At 50.6% G+C, this 24,356-nt stretch overlaps 2 protein-coding genes across 5 annotated transcripts in view; both read right to left on the minus strand.

Annotated features, from left to right (window-relative positions):
* LOC534967 (leukotriene-B(4) omega-hydroxylase 2-like) overlaps positions 1-3,180 on the minus strand; it is a 31,263-nt gene extending 28,083 nt beyond the window's left edge. The window contains exons 1-2 of one of the 2 annotated variants that reach the window (NM_001046391.1): positions 3,127-3,180; positions 2,481-2,708 (exon numbers count right to left, since the gene is read on the minus strand). In NM_001046391.1, coding sequence (NP_001039856.1) covers positions 2,481-2,678 — 198 coding nt within the window. In that variant the 5' untranslated portion in view covers positions 2,679-2,708; positions 3,127-3,180. Of the gene's footprint in view, positions 1-2,480; positions 2,709-3,056; positions 3,106-3,126 lie in introns of those variants that run through there. The other variant, XM_024994399.2, reaches the window with a different exon arrangement.
* Positions 3,181-15,103: 11,923 nt separating this feature from the next.
* The window catches only part of CYP4F22 (cytochrome P450 family 4 subfamily F member 22), a 35,678-nt gene continuing 26,425 nt past the window's right edge, over positions 15,104-24,356 (minus strand). For all 3 annotated transcript variants that reach the window (XM_002688557.5, XM_059888515.1, XM_024994824.2), the window contains 7 exons: positions 23,413-23,680; positions 20,999-21,065; positions 20,758-20,887; positions 19,089-19,222; positions 18,117-18,181; positions 16,656-16,738; positions 15,104-16,077 (listed from right to left, as the gene is read on the minus strand). In XM_002688557.5, coding sequence (XP_002688603.1) covers positions 15,900-16,077; positions 16,656-16,738; positions 18,117-18,181; positions 19,089-19,222; positions 20,758-20,887; positions 20,999-21,065; positions 23,413-23,680 — 925 coding nt within the window. In that variant the 3' untranslated portion in view covers positions 15,104-15,899. The remainder of the gene's footprint in view (positions 16,078-16,655; positions 16,739-18,116; positions 18,182-19,088; positions 19,223-20,757; positions 20,888-20,998; positions 21,066-23,412; positions 23,681-24,356) is intronic.

The raw sequence follows: 24,356 nt of genomic DNA on the forward strand, positions 1-24,356 counted from the left end.
GGGGGAGTCAAGGGACGCTTAGAGAAGATAGTTATACTTGAGCCAAAAATGGAAGGATAAGGAGGAATCCAGGGGGTAAACACAGGAAGGGGAGTGCTTCCTGCAGCACAAGCAAAAACCCTGCAGTGGGTAGAGCTTGGTTCACTGAAGAGATAAAGCAGAAGCTCAGAGTGACCATGACATGCACAAGGCTAAGGAGAACTGCAGGTGCCGGCCTGGAAACATTTAGTCTTTATCTTCAGAGCGATAGGCAGTCATTGAACAGTTTTCAGCCAAGAAACGGCATGACCTAAATGGAATTTCAGAAAAGTCTATCCAGGGCTAAAAAGAGAAAGAGGATGGAGGGGATGCCAGTGGCAATAAGGAGACCAGAGAGAAGGCTTGGCAGGGATTCCTGGAGAAAAATGACGGTGGATGGGGCCATGGGTGATAGAAGATGCAGAGAGGGGACAGACAGGGGACAGATTGTGGAGGCAGCACGTTAGGACTGGGGACATGGGTGAGGGAAATGGGCAGGCTCAGGGGCCCCAGAGAATGGGACGTGGACAGCTATAAGGATGCACTAGATTGAGGGCAGGGGCAGGATTGGGGAGGGAGCCATGAGTTCAGATTCTGACCAAAGAATGGGGTGTTTATGAGACCCTCCACCTTCACGTGAGAAGAGGAGGAAGGAGCTGGATGACCTTGGGATCAGGAGACATGTGAACTTGAAATTCACTTACAGAGGAAACTGATGGTCGCCTTACGAGTTGGAGTCCTAGGTGAGGAAATATCCTCAGAAGAAACAGAAGAAGGAGAAAGGGTTAGAATGCTGGGGGCGGGGGTTCCTCACATGGAAAGATGGAGCAAAGGAGGAGCCAAAAGGAGACAGAGGAGCTATGGGGATTAGGGGAGAGACCAGAGGAGGGTGTGTGCTGGAACCAAGAGGGAAAGCAGGTTTCAGGAGGACAGGGTGGTCCACAAGCTCAGAGAGCTGCTGGGAGTTGGATGAGATGGGGCTGGATGGAGTCCATGGGAGGTAGAGACCTAGAGATCACAGCCATCTGGCAGAAGCAGATGCCAGATGGAGGTAGGGACCAGACTGGAGCAGGAGAAAGCAAACAGAGAAACAGAGGCAGTGAGTGAAAACAGCTCTGAGACAGCAGATCAGAGGTTTTATTCAGAAGAAAGCCCACTGGGAATGGGCAGGTGGGGATGTTCATGTCACCTCTTTGTGCTGTTTTGTGACCTCTAGCATCATCGTGGAGAAAAGATCAGAGTGCTTGGAGGGTTTAGCTCTTATTCAAAGAGTTATGAAGGAAAGCCCAATTGGCCAGACACCACAGCCCAAGTACAAAGGATGGGAATCTAAGCTAAAGGTGTCCAAGGCAGTAGGATGGAAAGGAAGCCATTGGACTGGGGTGTAGAAGGGACTGGATATCCTGGCAGGATCTAGGATGGGAGATGAAGAAAACAGAAGCTCAAAGGAAGACGGGTTGTGATCAGAGAATGCAATCCTCAGATCAGTGGTTTTGGAGGTGGTGCCCTTACGGGTGATGACAAAACCCTAAGTGTGATTGTGGCAAAAAGGGGCCGACTGAACACAGAGGAAAGGCCTCTGAGGATAAGGCTAGGAAGGTGGGCCAGAAGCCTCCTTCCAGGAAGTTTGACCGTTAGAGCAGAGTGATTCTGAAAAAGAGAGTGGCCCACTTTTACCCAAGTTGGGCAGCAGGGCTCACTGATACGTCTTGGGGGTGGAAGGCAAGATAGGTAAATGAAGGTGCCTGAGGAAAGGGAGGAGAGACTGTCCACACATTCCTCTGACCCCATGGGGGGAAGATGGGGTGGGGCTCATAGTTAATTCCTATTGGGAACCAGAAGCCCACAGAGGAGCAGATGCTGGCCCAAGGCCCAACTGGAACAGATCCTGGACAGTGGCTCTGAGGAGGCCTCAAGACCAGCTGTACAGTCTGTGGGGACACCACGGGACCCAGCTCTCTGTGGCCCACCCTGAGAGCCCCTCAAATGTGCACAAATGTGGGGAAGACAAGCAGGAACATGACCCAAAACAGGCTTGGGGTGAGGACAGCATTGGGGAACAAGAAAAGCACAGGGGGGACTTCCCTGGTGGCCCAGGAGCTAAGACTCCATGCTCCCCATGCAGAAGGCCCAGGGTCGATCCTTGGTCAGGGAACTAGATCCTGCATTCTGCAATTAAAGCTCCCACATACAGCAAAGGTTGAAGATCCTGCGTGCCGCAACTAAGATCTGGTGAGTGAAATAAGTAAATTTAAAAAAGAAGAAGAAGGAAGGCATTGGAGCATAGGATGGACAGAGAAGAGAGGACTGGACCCAGTGGGTGGGAGGTGAGGCAAGAGGTTTCCCTTGCTACCACAGACCCCAGCCTAATCCCAGACTCCCAGCTCTCTGAGCCCCATTCCTGACCCTCAGGAAGTCTATCCGCCCTGATCCCCCAGACCTATCCTGCTGCCCCCACTCACCAGGCCGAGGTGACCCCAAAACCAGCTCCGTTTGGGGGGCTGCGGGAAACATCGGAGGCGACAGCAGTTGTCATAGAAGGCGTAGATCCAGGCCAGGATGCGGGCCAGGATCCAGGAGGCCCCGACCAGCAGCAGCAGCAGCCACGGGGAGGCTGCCACCGGCCCGAGTCCCAGCCAGGACAGGCTCAGCTCCAGCATCCTGTGGTCAGATGGGGTGGAGGGTGAGTCCTGAGGATAAAGGAAGAGACAGTAATGGTGACTGTGAAGCAGAGATGGATAGAGGGAGAGGAGCAAGGGAGTGAGGGGCAGGGATGGGCAATAAGGGCTCAGAGACAGACAGGGACTGGGAAAGGAGAGGGAGAAACAGAAATTCAGAGGAAGAGGGAGAGAGAAAGAGAGACAGAAAAATAAAGAAAGAGAAAGGGAAGGGAAATGAAAGGAAGAGAGAGAAGAGAGAAAGAAAAAGACAGATGAAGAAACGAGTTAGTGGAAGGTTGCCAGGAGCTCCAGTTGCAAGGAAACCACCATCCCCGGGGAGGGGAAGGCGGGGGTGTGCGTCTCTCTCTCTGGAGCTACCCTGTCTAGAGCAGCACCCACTTCCTGCCCCAGACCAGAACCCTCGGCCCCAGCAACACCAGCCCAGCACCTTCGGTCAGGAGCAGCTTGTCCCACACAACTTCCTCTGTCCTCCTTCTGGGAGGTCTCTTTCCCTCTGGCCCAACCTCTGAATGGCAGGGAGACTGGGCTTGCCTGACAACCAGTCCCTGCGTGCCTCCTCCCCAACCTGGCATCCAGCCCAAGACTTCAAACCGGAGGTATCTGGCCAGAGAGACCAGCTCAGGGTCACATGGCACAAACCCTGAACTCTCAGGACTCAGCACCTCCCACATGGGTTTGTTGGGGTGTGAACAAAGGTGACTCTGCACCCCAAGTTTACAACCCCCAGTTTACAACCCCCTTGCCCTTCCAAGGCTAGGGTGTGGCACTCAAAGCATGAACGTTCAGGTGCCAGGTGAGCAGGGCCTGGCCCAGCCTTGTCCCAAAACATCTCTGCAGCTCCTCTCCATGCGTGTGCCCGGAAGGCATCGTGGATCATTTTTCAGCACACAATCAGGAAGCTCAGAGATCTGAAGCCTCTGCCCTTTAGGGCACACAGCCTGGCAGGAGTTCAAGTCCTTCCTCCCAACAGCCCAGGGTGTGTGTTGAGCCATGACTGTAGCAAGCAGGAACAAAGAATCCAGCCTGACTTGGAATTACCCACGTTAGATTCAGAGGAAAAATGACTCAGTCGAAGAGAGCATCTGGAAGCATGAGGTGCAAGGCTTGCGAGGCACTCGTAGAGAGCAGGGTTCACACAGGGGAGGGCAGAGCAGGGATATCCCGAGTGGGGAGCCTCACTCTCACTGTGGTTTGTGCCCACTTTCTCTGGGCTTCTCTGGTGGCTCAGACGGTAAAGAATCTGCCTGCAATGCAGGAGACCCAGGTTCGATGCCTAGGTCAGGAAGATCCCCTGGAGGTGGACATGGCAACCCACTCCAGTATTCTTGCCTGGAGAATCCCATGGACAGAGGAGCTTGGCCAGCTACAGTCCTGGGGTTACAGAGTCAGACACAACTGAGTGACTAACACTTTCACTTTCTCTGGGCTCAGCCTTCCCTTCTGGAACATGGGATGTAAGTGTTAAAGGGGACACAAATTTTCCAGATCCCATTCCCAAATTTCCCTGTAAAGTGGTCTCAGCCCCCCATGAGCTCTCCTCATGGTCAGGCTAAAAGATGAGGGTGGGTTTGAAGGATGCAGCTGCTGAATGAAAGAAGCTCAGACATTCTTCCTGCATCTCATAAAGCTGGAGAGATGCCCAGATTTCTTCCCCCACCTCTGCTACCCGCTACTTCTTCCGGGTCTACCTGATCCGGCTTCGGGTGGCTTCAGGAGGCTTCATCAGGCTTCAGGTGCCTGGTCCTTGTTGTTGTTTAGTCACTAAGTCAACTCTTTGCGACCCCATGGACTATGTAGCCAGCCAGGCCCTTCTGTCCATGGGATTCTCCAGGCAAGGATACTGGAATGGGTTGCCATGCCGTCCTCCAGGGGATCTTCCCAATGCAGGGATCGAACATGCATCTCCTACCTTAGCAGGCAGATTCTTTACCACTGAGCCACCTGGGAAGCCTGGAGCCCCCAGCAAGTTTGGGTGCACCGTCCTAGACTCTTCTTCTCTGCTGGGGTGGATCCAGCCACTGACAGTTCCATCCAGAAAAGAGCCAGGAGCAGGGAGGGAGCAGGTGAGAAGCAGCAGGGCTAGCCAGAGAGGGGTGGGAGAAGCAGGAAGAAAGAAGAGGAAACAGGGGTCCAGAGAGGTGCAATAACTCTCTCCAGCCACACAGGGAAGTAATTCAACAAGACAGGACTAGTGAAAGCGAATCTTGGCATATATTCAGAACTCATTAACTGTTGAGGGAAGAAAGGGACCTTTATAACGACAAGCTGTAAAACCTGGCCACCCAAAATGGGGTCCTCAGACCAGCAGCACCGGCAATAGCAGCAACATCGAGGAAATGCAGAACTCTGGACTCTAACACACCAAGGTAATGGTGATGGCTGCAAAATTTCTGCCATTGTCCCCAGTGAGAGGAGGAATTATTTTGTCTTCTCCTTGAATCAGGCCTGACACTGTTTAACTAACATTGTGTGGTCAGGTAGCACCATGCCAGTGATGGGCCTTAGACTGGTTTGGCAGTTTAATTTACAAGTTTTTTTATGTATATAATTTTATTTATTTATTATTTTGGGCTGTGCTTGGTCTTCACTGCTGCATGGGCTTTTCTCTTGTGGCTCCCAGGCTCTAGAGCAAAGGCTCAGTAGTTGTGATGCGGGGGCTTATGCTCTGCAGCATGTGGGATCTTCCCAGACCAGGGATCAAACCTGTGTCTACTACATTGGCAGGCAGATTCTTTACCACTGAGCCACCAGGGAAGCCCTACGTGCTGTTCTAGAAACACAATCCCTTGGAACTCAGTCACCATACGATGGAGAAGCCCAAGCCCGGTGGAGAAGCTCTGATCAGCAGCCTTGGATTATCTCCCAGCCGACAGTCAGTGTCACCTGCGGGCCACAAGAGGGCGCCATCTGTATGGTCCAGCCAGCTGAGCCTCCAGATGATCACAGCCTTGGGTGACATCACAGGGTTCCCAGTTGCCTTGCAGAAGCATAAGAGAAAATAAAGTAGCCATTGTTTTAAGCCACAAAGGTTTGGGGGCTGATTTAAAAGAACGACATAATGCCATTTTCAGCAACATGGATGGACCTAGAGACTGTCATATCGAGTGAAGTAAATCAGACAGAGAAGGACAAATGTATGACATCCCTTACATGTGGAATCTAAAAAGAGATGATACAAATGAACCTACTTACAAAGCTGAAAGAGACTCACAGACTTAGAGAATAAATTTATGGTTGCTGGCCGGGAGGGATCAGTGAGGATGAGGGGGAGGGATAGTAAGGGAGTTTGGGGTGGACACGTACACACTGCTATATTTAAAAGTGAAGTGAAAGTGAAAGCCACTCAGTGGTGTCCGACTCTTTATGACCCCATGAACTATACAGTCCATGGAATTCTCCAAGCCAGAATGCTGGAGTGGGTAGCCTTTCCCTTCTCCAGGGGATCTTCCCAACCCAGGGATCGAACCCAGGTCTCGCATTGCAAGTGGATTCTTTACCAGCTGAGTCACAAGATAGCTGGATTCTTTACCAGCTGAGCCACAGATAACCAAATCGACCTACAGGCAACTGCTCAGTGTTATGTGGAAGCCTGGATGGGAGGGGAGTTTGGGGGAGAATGGATACATGTAGATGCCTGACTGAATCCCTTAGCTGTCTGTCTGAAACTATCACAACATTGTTAATCAGCTACACCCCAAAACAACATTTAAAAGTTATTAATTTAAAATAATTAGAAAAAAGATTTTGGGGGTGTTCATTACACAGTGACAGATCATTACTGTCGGATTGTACTTACCTAATCAGAATTTATGTTTTAAACAGATTCCAGGGATTCTTGTGCTTGTTAAAGTTTGAGAGTCACTGTTTTAAGAGACCTGAGTCAGGCTCTGCAATATATGTCAGGGAACTGTACCCGGTTTGTCTCTCACTTTTTTTAATGTGTAAAATCAGGAGAAAAATCTGTCCTTGCCAGGCCTGGGTGGCTGTGTATTTACTGAGTGTCTACTATGTTCTAGAAACAATTCTAGAGGGTAGGACGTAGCTATAAGCACAGGAGACATTGTCTCTTCTGTCAAAGGACTCCTCTAATGGGGAGAAGGGCGATGATCAGATAAATGATCAAGAATTACCAGACAGTGATAGGGACATGAGGGCTTCCAGGAGAAGGTGACCTTTGAGCGGGACCCAAATGAAGAGGGGGAATGGACTGCATAGTTAGAAGGGCCCCACAATCACAGAGTAGGCACAAGCAAGCCTGTCCTTGTCCTTTCAGCACCCACACTGTGATGGCAGTTGCCAAGTCCTTGGGGGAACCAGCTAAGGTGAAAATTTTGGTCCAGCATTCTCTCCAGAAGCCAGGATTAAAGACTGCTTCACTGTGTGGCCAAGAACTCAAAGTCCAGCTGGCCTAGGGGCTACAGGAGGGGCAGGATCCACCACCCGGCTTCCTGGATCAGATGGTAGGAGAATAAAGGGACCCAGCACAGGAGGACAGGAAGCCTCAGATGGGGACCTTCTGTTCTGTGCCTGAGGAGACTGGAGCGTCTCCAGTGGTTTCTCATCAAAGAACATCTCAGCTGCCAAATCACACAAGCCTGGCTTACGGAATGTCCCCAGCCAGTGTTGACGAAAGGAGCCACTCTCCCTCTGTCCCTTTGCCAGGGGTCCTTCCACTCCTACCCAGAGCCAGGCAGTGGGAAGCCTGTGCCAGACCAGCTATGGTGGTTGCTTGGAATCACCAGTCACTGGCACAGTCCATCACCCCTCTGAACCTCACTTTTCACATCTGTTAAATATGTTGATAGAACCTCACAGAGAGTTGCAAGCATCCCATTAGACACAGGCAGAAAGAGCAGGAAAAAGTATGTTTCAAAACAGTTTGCAGGTGGCACAGTGATTAAGAATCCACCTGCCAATGCAGGAAACGCAGGAGACATGTGTTCAGTCCCTTGGTCGGGAAGATCTCCTGGAGAAGAAAATAGCTACCCACTCTGGGATTCTCACCTGGAGAATTTGGTGGACAGAGGAGCCTGGCAGACTATGGTCCACGGGGCTGCTAAGAGTCAGACACAACTGAGCGACTGAGCACAGCACAAAGGTGAGATTATAAACAAAGCCTGTGAATGTACGTGGATGTGTGCACGTGTTTGTATAGGCATTGAAAAAATCCAGAAGAATCCACACAACACCGTGGAACTGAGGGAAGTAAACTGGAGTCCCGCATGCATTTTTCGCCCACATTGAGCTGCTAGAACGTTTATCAACAAAACACAATTTTAAAAAGAAATAAGGATTTAGCACAATGAACGGCACATAGCTGGTCACACAAAACAGATGAGGAGTTTTTATTTGTTGTCATAATAAAGACACACCTCTCAAGAACCAGCCTGGAGTCTCTCTAGAACAAGCCTGCCGGCTGCCTGCTGGCTGGCATTTCACCTCTTCTCCGTCAGCTATTAGGAAGGCACAAGTTCTGGACTCAGAAGCACTGACGGAGTTCAAGTCTCAGCTCTGCTACTCGCTGGCTACGTGACCTTGGGCAAGTCAACTGCCCTCTCTAACCTTCATGTCCTCCTCTGCAGATGAAGACAGGATTTATATCCCCCAGGTGGCTCATTCCTCAACAACAAGCTATACTTGCCCATCCACTCTATAGCAGGCACAGGGCTGGGACCCAGCACACGGGATGAACAAGTTCTCTGGATCATTGAGCTCACATCTAGTGGAGGAAGTCCACAGGAAATAAGACCAAGTCGGATGGTGGCAGGAATTAGGGAAATTAACAGAGTGAGATGCACTAGAATGTGACCAAGAGCACTGCTCTGGACGGGGCAGTCAGGGAGGGCCTCCCTGAGGTGGCTTTCGAGCAGAAAGCTGAATGACATGGAAAGTGGGCCATGAATAAGAACCACCCCCTGAAGCCATACCAGGACTATAAAGATCTGGCACAGGGTGGGACACACATGTTCATTCTTGCTTCTGTCTTCAAATGGGCTAAGATAATCAAGGCTGGTGGCAGCATCCAGAACCAGCCATGCTGGAGACCCACAGTGGAGCTGATGCAAGCTGACTCAACACTCCCAGCCCTGAAGCAGGTTTGAGACCGAAAACCAACAGGTCCCTGAGGCCACACTGTAGGGAGAACCAGATGGCAGAGCTGCCAGCTTTCTGGCCCAGGTGGCAGAAGATCAAATAAACTGGCTTGGGAGCCAGAAAGGCTGGAGGAAAACTTTGGAAAACTACAGAGAACACACACAGTGAGGAAAAACCCCTAGGGAGTATTATTTTTGTCAATATAGTCATGAATAGTCTCCTTCCTCCCCACATCCTTCCTCCTCCCCTTCCTCCTCCTCCTTCTTCATCACCATCATCTGCCCTGTCTGCTTACTGGGTAATGATTGCTCACAAAAACTAGCATGACGACCAAGGACCACCCCAAGCCACAGAAGGGAAGCTTGGAGAAATGCCCCTTGGGAAGTGTAATACTAAAAAAGAGATCATTTGTCCCCTTCTAACTCCCCTAGTAGTAAATTAAAGTTAGCCGTAAACTCTTTGCCATCCTTCCCCTTAAGAGATTATGATGATTTTATTTTGTGCGTCAGCTAGACTAGGCCAGTTGTCGTTATTCAGTCACTAAGTTGTTTCTGACTCTTTGTGACCCTTCGGACTACAGCACGGTAATTCCCTGTCCCTCAGCATCTCCCAGGGCTTGCTCAGATTCAAGTCCATTCAGTCGGTGATGCCATCCAACCATCTCATCCTCTGCCACCCTCATCTCCTCCTGCCATCAGTCTTTCCCAGCAGTAGGGTCTTTTCCAACAAGTCAGCTCTTTGCATCAGGTGGCCAAAGTATGCTGCTGCTGCTGCTGCTAAGTCGTTTCAGTCGTGTCCGACTCTGTGCGACCCCATAGACAGCAGCCCACCAGGCTCCCCTGTCCCTGGGATTCTCCAGGCAAGAACACTGGAGTGGGTTGCCATTTCCTTCTCCAGTGCATAAAAGTGAAAAGTGAAAGTGAAGTCGCTCAGTCGTGTCGGACTCTTAGCAACCACATGGACAGCAGCCTACCAGGCTCCTCCGTCCATGGGATATTCCAGGCAAGAGTACTGGAGTGGGGTACCATTGCCTTCTCCGGCCAAAGTATAGGACCCAGTTATTAAACACTTATTATCAAGGTGTTGCTGCTGCTGCTGCCAAGTCACTTCAGTCGTGTCCGACTCTGGGCGACCCCATGGACTGCAGCCTACCAGGCTTCTCAGTCCATGGGATTCTCCAGGCAAGAACACTGGAATGGGTAGCCATTCCCTTCTCCAATGCATGAAAGTGGAAAGTGAAAGTGAAGTCATTCAGTAGTGTCTGACTCTTCTTGACCCCATGGACTGCAGCCTACCAGGCTCCTCCGTCCATGGGATTTTCTGGGCAACAGTACTGGAGTGGGGTGCCATTGCCTTCTCCCAAGGTGTTGCTGAGAAGATGTTTTTTTAAGTTTGCCAGGGAGCTAAAGTTTATCATTTTAAATTACTAAACTTCCTGGAGGTTTATTATACAATAAAAATTAACAAACAGATATATTTCCCAACATGTTTAGAGTCCTCAAAAAATAGTTATGTGTACATTGAAAATGTTCTTATATGCAGTTTTGTAAAACGAAAAAAAAATCACACCACACTGCAGGGCTAGTGGTTGGGGAGCAGGAACAGAGTGAAAATGTTTCCCATGTAATACATGGAGAGAAAGGAAGGGGAAGAGAGAGAGAAGGAGAGAGGAGATAAATAATAAAGTGCTTACAACAATGTTCCTTGACACACAGTCAGCACCAAGCATGGTGTTTGCCATTATTCCTCTTATTTTATGACAGAATGAGGACATGAGCACAAGGCAAGAGCTTTGGGTCCATCCGGTACACACATCAGTGAGCCACCAGCTGTTTACACCCCTCACCCCCATTTATTCCCTGAGACCTTAGCAAGGAGGAGACTCCCAGAGGGGAGAAAGCCCTGGGCCTGGGGTCAGACAGCCCATGGTCAATGCCCACCTTTGCCTGATCTCCAGCTGTGTGACCTTGAACAAGTGACTTGCCTTCTCTGAGCCTCACTTCCTTCTTGGTAAGAAGAGGCATAAGATTAGGTCTACAGATGGTAAAGACTCCACCTGCAGTGAGGGAGATCCGGGTTCCATTCCTGGATCAGGAAGATCCCCTGTTGAAGGGAATGGCAACCCACTCCAGTATCCTTGCCTGGAGAATCCCAAGGACAGAGGAGCCCGGTGGGCTACAGTCCATGGGGTCTCAAAGAGTCAGACACAACTGAGCAACTAACACTTACATGGGAATTAGAGAAGTAAACCCATATGTGTGTCTTAGTTTGGGTTCTCCAGAATTTAACACTGATGTAAAGATTCAAGTGAAAATATCTTATTTGGAAGTGACCTTGAGACAAAAATTCAACTGTAAGTTGTTTCTTTGGGAGGTGATTGTAGAAAATGCCAGTAAGACAATGGGAAAGTGAGACAGAAAAGAGAAGGCAGCAGGTAAAGGATGCTTTATCAAGGAAATTTACACTACGAGTACCTGGGGCTCAGTCCCTCTGGGAGACAGCAGAGAACATGTACCCGTCCCCCTCTCCAGTCCTTACTTAGAGCTGCTTCCAAAGGCATTATATCTCCAGAATGTCCTGCCTGAGGGAAGTTTGAACAGCAGCTCCTGCGATAAGCCTAGCCTGATGTGAACAGTTGCAGCCATTCAGTGAGTGCAATTCTCCTCTTCACTCTTCCCAACACACTCACCCACACACATGCACACACAGATGCATGAACCCACCATCTCACACAGCACACAGTCACACTCTGTGCACACATTTTGACTCTTAAACACACTTACACACACTCACATACTTGCACACAGTCACAGGGATGCTCGCATATTCACTCAAATGCACCCTAACATACCAAGTCACACGACCTCGCGCGCACTCACGCTCACACATTAAACTAGTGGAGACCAGACGCTTTAGAGCCTGTTGTTCCCGAACCGTCCAGCAGATGGAGCCTCCGACACACTCAGGAGAGGGAAGATTTAAAAGCAATAAATGACAGCACCAGGCCTTAAGAATCACACACACGGGTGCACCTGCGTCTCGGGGACCTTGTCTCTTTCCCCTCCTCCTTGTCTCCTTCATTCACCACCCACAGCCCTTAGCGGAAAGTCAATCTGCATTAATTACAAGGATGGTGATCCTGTAAAATCCACACGATAAGGGAGAACGGAGCAGCAGAGAGGGGCAGTCATGCGCCCAAGCCCACCGCTAGGAGCGGGCAGAGCCGGGGTTTGAACCCACATCTCTTGCCTCCCAGGGACAAGTTATTTTTGCCGGTGGAGGACAAGGTTGCAAGGGAAAGGGTGGGGCGAAAGATGCCGTTGCGATATTTAGGGAATGGTGTGCGCCTAGAGACCCTCAGCCTGAACAAGGATGTGGAAGACGGAGCATCATCAAAGCCGAGTGGTGCCTGTAGGGCCCGGAATCGCAAGTTCCCCACTTAGACCGCCAGTAGCCTCTGACACGGGATTCCGAGCGATGATCCCACTTTACGCCACCTGAGGGCGCCCCAGGATCGGCTTCCCAGGTTTGCCTCCGCTCCTCCATGCCTCCAACCCCACCCCATTCCCTAGCCCACTCCTTTCCGAGCGAAGAGGGGCTAGAGACACCGCCAGGACAAGGAGCCCGAAGCATCGGGTAGAAAACGATTCCGGGCCCCCTCTAAGGTCCCAGGGACATCGTTGTATGATTCAGGGTGAGTCGTTTCATTCTGGGAAACTCAAGTTTCCACCTCCGTGAAACGAGACAGTGCGTGTGTGCTCAGCGGCTAAGTCGCCTGCGACTCTTTTGTGACCCCATGGATTATAGTCCGCCAGGCTCCTCTGTCCATGGAATTTCCCAGGCAAGAATACTGGAGTGGGTTGCCGTTTCCTCCTCTAGGGGAATCTTTCCCGACCCAGGGATCCAACCCGCGTCTCCTGCTTGGCAGGCAGATTCTTTACCACTGAGTCATCTAGAAAGCCCAAAAAGAGATAATAACAGCACCCTTGAAAATTAAATGAAAATATCTGGGAAGGGCACACAAGAAGTAGTCAATCGATTTATACCTCATTATTCATTTGGAGACACCAGGGGCTTGGTCCTTGAGCCCCTCCTTAGTGTACTCAGAAGCTCCCCAGTGTGTAGACGTGCACACACAGGCACACACACACACACCAAGGGATCCCTCCTAGCCCTGAGGCTTTTTAAACCTCTAAACACTGAGCCTCCCCAGATGTACCTCACCAGCCCTGGACTCGGCCAAATTTAGAACCCATCTACCCAGCTGCCAGGTTGACTTCTCCAACTACCCTGGGCCAAACAAACATGCTGATCTCAAACCACCTCCCCCTTCCCCCCTCCCCCCAAAAAATAAAAACACTCCATTTGGGATTCTCCATCTCAACTGATAGCATGTCCATCTTTCCAGGTGCTCAGACCCAGACCTGGTCTTCCCTCATAGCTCAGTTGGTAAAGAATCCACCTGCAATGCAGGAATACACCTTCAATGCAGGAGACCTGGGTTTGATTCCTGGGTCTGGAAGATCCCCTGGAGAAGGAAATGGCAACCCACTCCAGTATTCTTGCCTGAAAAAATTCCATGGACAGAGGAGCCTGGCGGGCTACAGTGCATGGGGTCGCAAAGAGTTGGACACAACTTAGCGACTAAACCACCACAGAACCAAACCTGGTGTTGGCCCATTCTCCCAAACCCCACATTCCATTTATCTGCAGACCTGCCAGTATAACAATCATGAAACAATCATTTCTTATCATAATCCAACCGCCGCTAGTTGCCTCTACAGCCCCCAGCTTGGGCAGAGCCACCATCATCTCACCACCCCACCCCACCCCCAACCAATCTGATTTCCCTCATCCCATCCTTGCCACAGTCTCTATTCAACATAGCAACCCACAGCTGTCAGATAACATTTTTTTAATATTTGTTTATTTATTTGGCTGCTCCAGGTCTTAGTTGCAGCACGTGGAATCCAAAATTCTGTTTTGTGGCATGCGGAATCACCAGTTGCAACCTGTGAACTCTTAGTTGTGGCACATGCTATCTAGTTCCCTGACCAGAGATCAAACCCATGTCCCTGCATTAGGAGCATGGAGTAGTCTTAGCCACTAGACCACCATGGAAGTCCCTGTAAGACAAATCTTGTCCCTCTTTGGCTCAGAACCCTCCATGGCTCTCAATTTCTGTCACAATGAAATTCAAAATCCATCCAGTGACCTCCAAGGCTGTGTGAATTTACTTATTTATTTGCTTGTTTATTATCTGTCATCTGTTTCCCCCACTACTGCCAGCACCAGAATGTCAGCGATGCAAGGACTCAAACACTCCCTGGCTCACAGCAGATGCTCAAAAAAATATGTGATGAATTAACATGATCATTGTAGTCACTGTCATCGTCCCACCTCTATAGGAGGTGGTGCAGTAGTAAAGAATCTGCCTGCCAGTGCAGGAGGCACAAGAGCCTTGGGTTCAATCCCTGGGTCAGAAAGATCCCCTGGAATAGAAAATGGCAACCTGCTCCAGTATTCTTGCCTGGAGAATCCCATGGACAGAGGAGTCTGGTCAGCTCCAGTCCATGGGGTTCCAAAGAGTCAGACACAACTGAAGCGACTTAGCACACACACACACACACACACCCTCTGCATAAAACCTGTACTGTGACATGACCCACCCTTCCTCCCACCCTTCCTCCCTTCCAGCCCCACTCCCCAGATCCAGCCACCCTAGTCCCTTTGTGAGTTCCATGAGCACACCACACTCTCTCACCCCAGGACACTTGCAGATGCTGTTCCTGCTTCCTGGAATGCACTTCACTCCCTTCTCAACCCTCAACTTCTACTCCAGGTTCAGCATCAGAGTAGCTCTCCTTGAGCCACCCTTCAACCCCTGCTATGCTTGCCCAGCACCAAAGCTTCTCTTTTGCAGCACTTGTCACAGGTTGTAAATACATTTACCCATGGAATTATTTGTCCAGGACATGTCCCCCATCCTCCTGAGGGCAGGGATTTACCTGCTGTTGTGCTCACAGCCCAGTGCCATTGGACACTTACTAAGCAGTATTTTGAATTAAGGGGCTTCCCAGGTGGCACTAACGGTAAAGAACCCATCTGCCAATGCAGGGGACAAAAGGGATTTGAACCCTGGGTTGGGAAGATCCCCTAGAGGAGGGCATGGCAATCCACTCCAGTTATTCTTGTGCAGAGAAACCCATGGACAGAGGAGCCTGGCGGGCTACAGTCCATAGGGTTGCAAAGAGTCAGACACCAGTGAAGAGATTTAGCATGCACATGTTGAAATAAACGAATGCACAAACTGTCACAAAAAGCCCAAGTTTATGTCCGAAGACAAACAGCTTCCCAGCCTCCTAGCCCACAACTTCCCAGCTGTCCAGGACCCCTCATTTCCTTACTGGAATCCAGGTGTGAGGATCTGATCTGGCTAGGGAGTGGGTGATAGGAGCTGTCTGCATGCTTTGCTTATATTCTACAAAATTCAGGACACTCGCCAAAGGGGTTATGAGCAAGGGAAGAAGGAAGGGGCTTGAGAGGGAGAGTCTGGGCTTACAAGTCAACAACAAACATCCTGGGCCCTGGGATGCAGCCCCGGGAGTTCATCCCTGTGAGCTGGGGGCTTCAGGAAGGTGATGTTCAGGGTTCTGATCTCAGGCTCCAGTTTTCAAGTCTTCAATTTAAAAGCCAGCCGCGATCTGAGGTAGACTGGGCTTGTAGCCTAGAGGCCTAAGGTATCTATCCTTGGTCCTCCGAGAGATGCTGGGGAGGGGCCTGAGCCCAAGGGAACGTGGCCAATCCTGGTCCCTCAAATAAGAGGGCGGAAACTGGCACTTAGGGGGACGGGTTCTCGACCTCGAGGGGCGGGATCAGACCCTCCAGATGCGGAGCCTTGCCTTGAGTGGTTGTGACCTGCACCATCAGGCTGCTTAACGGGGGAGTCCGGTCCTCCAGGAGCTGAGCCTTCCAGGGGGCGTGGTCTATGCCCTCAGGCTCTTGGGGGCGGGGCCTGGGCCCTCGGGGGCGGAACCTAGGCCTCTCGGGGCGGGGCTTGGGCCCCCGGGATCCGCAGGAGCGCCGACCTTCAGGGGCGCGCCACCTTCAGGCCCGCGGAGGCAGCGGCTCCACCTTGAGCCAGATGCCGTTCTCCGTGCGCAGAATGAGCTCGGGCTTCCGCCGCACCTTGCGTGTTCGGTCCACGCTCAGGCGGAAACGCAGTAGCGTCAGCGCCACAGCCACGCGCATCTCAGCCATGGCGAAGCTCTGTCCGATGCAGTTCCTGGTGGACGGAGGACAGGGGGGCTCAGGCTAAGCCGCTGTGTGAGCGGGGTCCCTGGGATGGAGTGAAATGACCTCCCCCTCGGAGCCTCAGGGTTTCCCGGGTAGCTCAGACGGTAAAGAATCTGCCTGCAATGAGGGAGACCTGGGTTCGATCCCTGGGTTAGGAAGTTCCCCTGGAGAAGGGCATAGCAACCCACTCCAGTACTCTTGCCTGGAGAATCCCATGAACAGAGGAGCCTGGCGCGCTACAGTGCATGGGGTCGCAGAGAGTTGGACATGACTGAACGGCTAACACACACTGGGAGCCTCAACTCCCGGACAAAGGCATCATAGAGCCATTAAGAGCACATGAGCCCAGAACTCAGAGCTTGGCATAGAGTAGATATCTGATACCCTGGATGATATCGTAGGGTCTGATTTGGGGGCTTCCTGATGTAGTGAGGGCACGAACAGGGTACCAGGTTGGTGGACAGGACACCCCCAGTGGTTTCTGCTCCTAACAGGCACATCCCTGACCTTCCACTGGCCTTGATGTTCCTCCTACACTTCACTTGGATTGGGGGAAATAAAAGTTACCTGGGTCCTGCAGAAAAGGGCACGTAAGCCAATGGGGAGCGCTGCTGTGGGTTGTCCGGATCAAAGCGATAGGGGTTGTACACCTAGGCAGAAGTAGATTGTGGGTGAGTTTAAGGGGGCCTGATTCTGGCCGTCCCAGCGTGGTTCCCTCCCTCAGCCTCTGGGGGCCAGACCAGCTGGGCCAAGAGGTCCAGCCACACCTGCCTCTTTTCCATTCTACCACAGGACCTTTGCACTGGCAGTTGCCTCCACATGGGACACAGTTTTCCCTGCTCCTCACACTTTTAAAGTGTGAACATTTTCAGTTTTAGCTCACCCCTCTCTTCTCTAGTAAGGACCTTCCTCACTGTGTGAGCTAAACTGCTCTCCCCCAACCCAGGCCAGCTTTTGTTTCCTTTGTGTACTTATCACAGTTCAAAATGATCTTATTTATTTGCTTATTTTCTTCCTCCTCACTTCACTGTCTGCTCTGTGAGAGCAAAGACAGAGTGCCCCAGAGGGCCCTCAGTGTCCCATACACAGTAGTTGCTCAAGAAAGATGTGTTGGGGTTTCCCTGGCAGTCTTGGACTCCAAAATTACTGCAGATGGTGACTGCAGCCTTGAGATTAAAAGGTGCTTGCTGCTTGGAAGAAAAGCTATGACCAACCTAGACTATTAAAAAGCAGAGATATTACTTCACCAACAAAGGCCCATCTAGTCAAAGCTATGGTTTTTCCAGTAGTCATGTATGGATGAGTGAGACTTGGACCATAAAGAAAGCTAAGCACTGAAGAATTGATGCTTTTGAACTGTGGTGTTGGAGAAAACTCTTGAGAGTCCCTTGGACTGCAAGGAGATCCAACCAATCAATCCTAAAGGAAATCAATCCTGAATATTCATTGGAAGGACTGATGCTGAAGCTCCAATACTTTGGCCACCTGATGCAAAGAGCTGTGGAGGAGCAAGAAAAGACTCCGATGCTGAGATAGATTGAAGGCAGGAGGAGAAGGGGACGACAGAGGATGAGACGGTTGGATGGCATCACCGACTGGATAGACATGAGTTTGAGTAAGCTCCAGGAGTTGGTGATGGACAGGGAAGCCTGGTGTGCTGCAGCCCATGGGGTCACAAAGAGTCAGACACAACTGAGTGACTGAACTGAACTGAACCCTGGCAGTCCAGTGGTTAGGACCCTGCAATTCCACTGCAGGGAGCATGGGTTCAATCCCTGATCAGGAAACTAAGAGCCCACATGCCACACAGTGCAGTCAAAAAGTTAAAAAAAAAAAAAAAAGATTTGTAGATATAGTGAATTAACAGTGAATGGGTGAATGAATGGGGGTGACGGTGAGAAGAAGTCCTCAAGCCCTGCATTCAGCCCTACCATCTGGCTCCCTGGGGAGGAGGAGAGGGGTGGCCTTGCTGACCAAGGTCTTAGGAGGAAGAAGCCGAGAGAAGGGAGGGTTGGGGCAGGAGCTCACCTTGGAGTCAGGCCACACTGCAGGGTTATAGTGGGTCCCATAGATGCTAACCAGGCAGATGATTCCTGTGGGGAGGGGGAGGGTCAGTGGGGTCAGTAGAAATGAGGGAAACCAGGACCTCCTCTGGAGACCTACCCCTCCCCCAGCTCTCTCCAGAGCCACACAATTCCCACAAGCCATCTGCCACCGTTTCCTGCCCATCCTTCCTTAAAATCTTCTGCTTCACCATCTACTGCCTTGCTTCTCCATTAGAGGTCCCCATAGCCTTCTTCCAAGCTGTCATCCTGGCCACACAGGGATCTTACTCACACATCTGACATTGCTCCTCCACAGCTCAAATACCTCGCATGGCTCCCTACCACCCCGAGGATTAAGTTCAAGTGCCTCAACCGTACATTCCACTTCTTTCACTATCTGTACCCTGAGGCTCTGCTCCATAAGCATGTTCTCTCTTTCATTTCCCAAGGCTCACCTCTCATGTTCCCTCTTCCAGGCAGCCCTCCCTGCATTCCATGCCAGATACAGTCATCACTCCTTATCTGGGGCTGCTCCAGTCCCTGTCCCTCCCTGTAGCCCATCCCTCACCCCATGTGACTGGGAACATCCATGTCCTGCTGAATCTTCCCCAGACTGGCTGGTACTCAAGGCTTGGAGCTGGGGATGAGGCTTCACTAGATGCCCAGCCTCACCCAGGATAGGACCTGGCCTCCAGGGGATATCTGGCAACAGAATGAAGCCAATCCTTCTCTACCTGCACTCTCACAGAGCCCACCCCATCATACCTACTCCTTTCTTTCTGCTTGGATCCACCCACCTCTATCTCCCCGATACAAACACACAACAGGATCTCCTCACCACCCCCAGAAGCAACAGGCTATAAATTGCCTACAAGGATAACGCACCTGGGGCAGGCATGGCCAGACCCCCATAGGCAACAGAGCAAGCGGGCAACAGGGAGCACAAAGGGGGCACCTTTGGGGATGATGCGTCCGTCTGGGAGCTTGATGTCCTCCGTGCAGCGGCGGGAGACCAGGGTCACAGGTGGGAACTGGCGGAGGCTCTCCTTGATGCACATGGTGGTGAAGGGCAGTTGGGTCAGGTCGTCCCTGGGGAATGTGGAACAGTGGGTGACTAGAGGCCAGGCCGTGACGCCACCCCTCCCCTAGAGACACACACACACATATGCATAGGCTATTAGGAGCAACCACAGGAAACCAGTCCAGGATTTCAGACTTCCCCCAACTTCAGGCATTTGCAGTTATGCCCTGCACACACCTCTAATCCTCAACAGAAAAAATATCTGCCCCCTGACCAATCAGAGCAGCGCTAGCTGGATGTCTTTGAGCCCAGCATTAATTCTCTAACTGATGAACTGTGTGGAGGTCAGGGGGCACCCCTGGGGATGTGCCAGGACAAACAGAGCAACCTGGAGTAGCACCGATTTACCAGCCTGAATGGTTCAACTTCAGTATTTATAAACCCACACATTATCTCCTTATACTGTATTAATTTTTTTTCCTTTGGACTTCAGTGCCCAACATTAGATTAATTATAATTGTTCATGATCTAGATTGTTTTCTTTACACTAACAGGCTGTCTTTCAAAGAAATTTTATGCTGCTACCACAAAGGGCAAATGGCATGCCTGGTATAAAGAGATCCATAAATATAAACACCACTGGGAAAAGAGAAGACAGGTGTTGAGTTCTGGCTAGACACCACCTCCTGCCAATTCTCAGAGTCTGAGGCATCTTCTCCCTTCCTCAACAAGGCAGATTAGCAAGGTGTAAAATGGCATAAATGTAAGATGGCATCAGTGTAAGATGGCATCAGCTGAAAGTGTCTCCCTGAGTTCATAATCCAAATGACTGATAATGAACCAAAAGGGACTTTCTAGTTGTTTGATGCTGCATAATGCTGTGTTTTCTTTGCATCATCCAGAATCAGCTCTACACAGCACACATCTGAAGTAAACTAGATTATTATTCCTGATTCTTACACTTCCCCACTACACTGGAATTAGGCACCATGCCCTTTGCCATGTGATTCTGAGTACCTTCAGCTCAGATGGATGGAGTCTATGTCCCACCCGACTCATGTTGGGATCAGCCCGGTGAAATGCTTTAGCTAATAGAATGTTACAGTGCAAGCAGAGGTTTTTAATTGTGTGATTCTTTGTGCTTCTGGAGTCTGCCTTGAGAGGACCATGCCCAGTATGGCTGCTGGTCCAAGGAGAATGAGGAGACATGTAGGACAGATCTGAATTCAAACCTCAGCTTGGAAACAAACCTATTCAACTCAGTGAAGCTCAGCAGCAAGAAGAGAAATATGCAGATGAGAGCAAAAAGTATGTGCAGACAAGAGCAATAAATAAATGCTTGCTGCAAACCACTGAGCTTAGGAACTGTTTGTTACACAGCATTATTGCAACCTTTTCTGACTAAGACATTCCCAACTAAGAATTCCTGCACTATGAAGAATGCCTATGCATTACTGTCATCCCATTTTACAGTTGAAGAAACTTAAATTCAAGGAGTTTAAGTGACTTGTCTAAGGTTAGTTAGACAGTAAGTGGTAGAGAGATTAATACTCAAGGCTCTAAACTCAACCTGCCCCCAATATCCCCAGGACCCAAGACTGACCACTCCAGTTCCTCCAGCTCCCGGCCTTTCATGACTTCCTGGATCTCTTCTCGGCACTTCTCCTGGTACTCTGGATACTTGGCCAAGTTGAACAGTACCCATGACAGCCCACTGGAAGTTGTGTCATGACCTGCAGGCAGATAAGGAGCCCAGATAGAGGCTGCCTGAAGGTAGCAGAGATGCTGTCCTCAGACAATGGGTCCCTTTCCCATCCTTCCTTAGCCTCACCCCACATCCTCACCCTCAAACATGAATGTGTCTGCCTCAGCTCGGATGTCCTCGTCTGAGAGTTCCTTTCCATCTTCATCCTAGAATGGGCAATAGACTGCTCAGCTCATTTTGTCTCACCCGCCACAACCTAGGAGTTCTTCCTAGGACACCCCCTTTGGAGACGTCCCTGTGGCCCAGTGATTAACAATTTGCCTTCCAATGCAGGTGTCAAGGGGTTCAATCCCTGGTCCCGGAAGATCTCACATGCTGGGGAGCAACTCAGCCCATGTACCACAGCTACTGAGCCCACACACCTAGAGCCCATGCTCTGCAATAAGAGATGCCACCGCAATGAGAAGCCCATACACCAAACGAAGAGTAACCCCCAGTTACTGCTACTCGAGAAAGCCTGAGCAGCAACAAAGACCTAGCACAGCCAAAAACAAATAAATAAAAATTTTAAAAAGATCTCACATGCTGCACCTAAGACCCAGAGCAGCCAAATAAATGAATATATATTTATTAAAGACACCCACCTCTTTCTCTTAAGCCAAGCTGCAGGGGAAAGGATTCCAGGCAGGTGTGTGTGTGTGTTAGTCACTCAGTCATGTCTTGACTCTTTGCCACCCCATGGACTGCAGTCTGCCAGGGTCCTCTGTCCATGGAATTCTCCAAGCAAAAATACTGGAGTGGGTTGCCATTCCCTTCTCCAGGGTATCTTCCTGACCCAGGGATCAAACCCACGTCTTCTGCATTGCAGGCAGATTCTTTACCATCTGACTACCATGGAAGCCCAAGCAGACAGAGGTATGCAACTTGTCCAAGAAAGAGGGAAAGAGAGCCAAAGGTGAGAGGAAGAAGGGAGTTCACATTTCTTCGGCAGTTCGTATCACCAAGCATCTTGCCGGAGGCCTGACAAAATCTCATGATCAGATCTTATGATCGTCATGTTATAAATGAGGAAACTGAGGGTCAGAGGGAAGACTAAGGTCAAATATGCATGAAGTGGTAGAGCTAGAACTAGCATCCAGGACCGTCTGAATCCAAAACCCAGGTGCTGCTCAGAAACTCCACAGAAGCATTACAAACAGGTGACCACCTATCTCTGCAAGTGTCATATTTCTTCAAGATCTTGTGTTTCATCTTTGTTAGTGCCGTGGGCTGAAATGTGTCCCTCCCCTCCCCCACTCCAGAACCCATGAGTTAAAATCCTAACCCCAAAATGTGACCTTATCTGGAGATAAGGCTTTTGCAGAGGTAATTAAATTACAGTGAGGTCATTAGTGTGGGCCTTAATCCAGTGTGACCAGTGTCCTTACGAGAAGAGGAGAAGAGGACAGACATGGACAGAGGAGAGGCCATGTGAAGACACAGGTGAGGACAGCCAGCTGCAAGCCAAGGAGAGCGGCCTCGGGAGAAACCAGTGCTGCCATCACTGTGATCTCAGAGTTCTAACCTCCAGACTGAGAAGACTGATTTCTGCCCTTGAACCTCCCAGTGCTGGGACTTCCCTGGGGGTTCATTGGATACGAATCTACCTGCCAGTTCAGGGGGCAATTCAATCCCTGTTCCTGGAAGACCCCACATGCTGTGGATCAACTAAGCCCGTGCGCCAAAACTACTGAGCCCACGTGCTACAACTACTGAAGCCCTCCCCTTAGAGCCCGTGCTCTGCAGCAAGAGAAGCCACTGCAAGGAGAAGCCTGTGCATGGCAATGAAGAGTAGCCCCTACTCGCCACAACTAGAGAAAGCCCACACACATCAACAAAGATCGGCCAAACAAATTAATAAAATAAAATTTTTAATACTATAAGTAAATAAACAAACCACCCAGTGTCATGCAGCTTTTTTTATGGCAAATCTGTGCTCAGTTGCTCAGTCATGTCCAACTCTTTGCAGCCCTATGGACTGTAGCCCACCGGCCTCCTCTGTCCATGGAATTTTCCAGGCAGGAATACTGGAGAGAGGAGCTATTCCCTTCTCCAGGGGATCGTCCCAATCCAGGGATCAAACCTGCATCTCTCGCATCTCCTGCACTGGCAGGTGGATTCTTTACATCCACACCACCTGGGAAACCCCACTGCAGATCTAGCAAATGAATAGTCTCACATGTTCTACATCTGCTTGCCTTCTAGATCCACATTCTATATGTGTGCACTCAGTCACGCCTGACTCTTTGCGACCCCATGGACTATAGCCTGCCAGGCTCCTCCGTCCATGGGATGTCCCAGGCAAGAATACTGGAGTGAGCTGCCATTTCCTTCTCCAGGGGATCTTCCTGACTCAGGAATCGATCCCATGTCGCTTGCATTTCGTGCACTGCAGGCAGGTGGTTTACCACTAATGCCACCTGAGATCCACCTGAGTTTGGATTTTCCACAGTTGTGCCAGCTCATGAGGAAGCTGTCCCAGGCAGGACTCCACCCTCCAGGGTCCCGTCTCACCTTGGCCAGGAGCAGCACATCAATGAAGTCCAAGGTCTTGCCCTGCTTGGCCTTAAACCAGGCCTCAGCCCCCTGTTGGCGTAGCGCCCGCCGCCGCTCCTGAATGACCTCTGTGGTGAAACCATGCACGGTGTCACAGGCCTGCCGGAAGCGCCGTCCATCAGCTGTGCGGTAGTAGATGAAATCGAGGTAGTGATGCAGGCGATACTGGCGCCGGACCACCAGGGCACTCAGTTCAATGATGGCTGAGATGTAATCGCTCATCTTCCTGCCAGGGAGAAAAAAGGACATGAGCATAGGCCCTAAGACAAGCTTCCTCTCTCAATGGGCAGGTGACAGAGTTGTTGTTGTTGTTTAATTGCTAAGTTGTGTCCAACTTTTTGTGACCCCGTGGGCTCATCTGTCCATGGGATTCTCCAGGCAAGAATACTGGAGTGGGTTGCCATTTCCTTCTCTGGGGGATCTTCCCAACTCAGGGATCGAACCCATGTCTCCTGCATGGGCAGGCGGGTTCTTTACCACAAAGAGCAGCCCTGAATTAACTCTACTTTCTTATTTCCTTGTTTGTTTGTTTGTTTTGGCTGCACTAGGTCTTAAGTGCTGCATGCAGACTTTCTCTAATTGTGACAAGCAGGGAGCTACTCTTCATTGAAGTGCATGGGCTTCTCACTGTAGTGGCTTCTCTTGTTGCAGAGAACAGGCTCTAGGCCCACCGGCTCAGTAGTTGTAGCACAGAGGCCTTGTTGCTCCAAGGCCTGTGGGGTCTTAATTTCCAGACCAGAGATTGAACCCCTGCATTGGCAGGTGGACTCTTAACCTCTGGACCACCAGAAGTCCATTTCCTTGTATTCTAGATGTTTGTCCATCTGGAGCCTCACTGACTGGACAGACACCACCCCTCCCAGGACTAGCTGTTTCTTAGAGGCAGCAAATGACTCACCCAG

This window comes from Bos taurus, chromosome 7, assembly GCF_002263795.3.
Source record: "Bos taurus isolate L1 Dominette 01449 registration number 42190680 breed Hereford chromosome 7, ARS-UCD2.0, whole genome shotgun sequence".
In the NCBI taxonomy this organism is placed as follows: Eukaryota; Metazoa; Chordata; class Mammalia; order Artiodactyla; family Bovidae; genus Bos; species Bos taurus.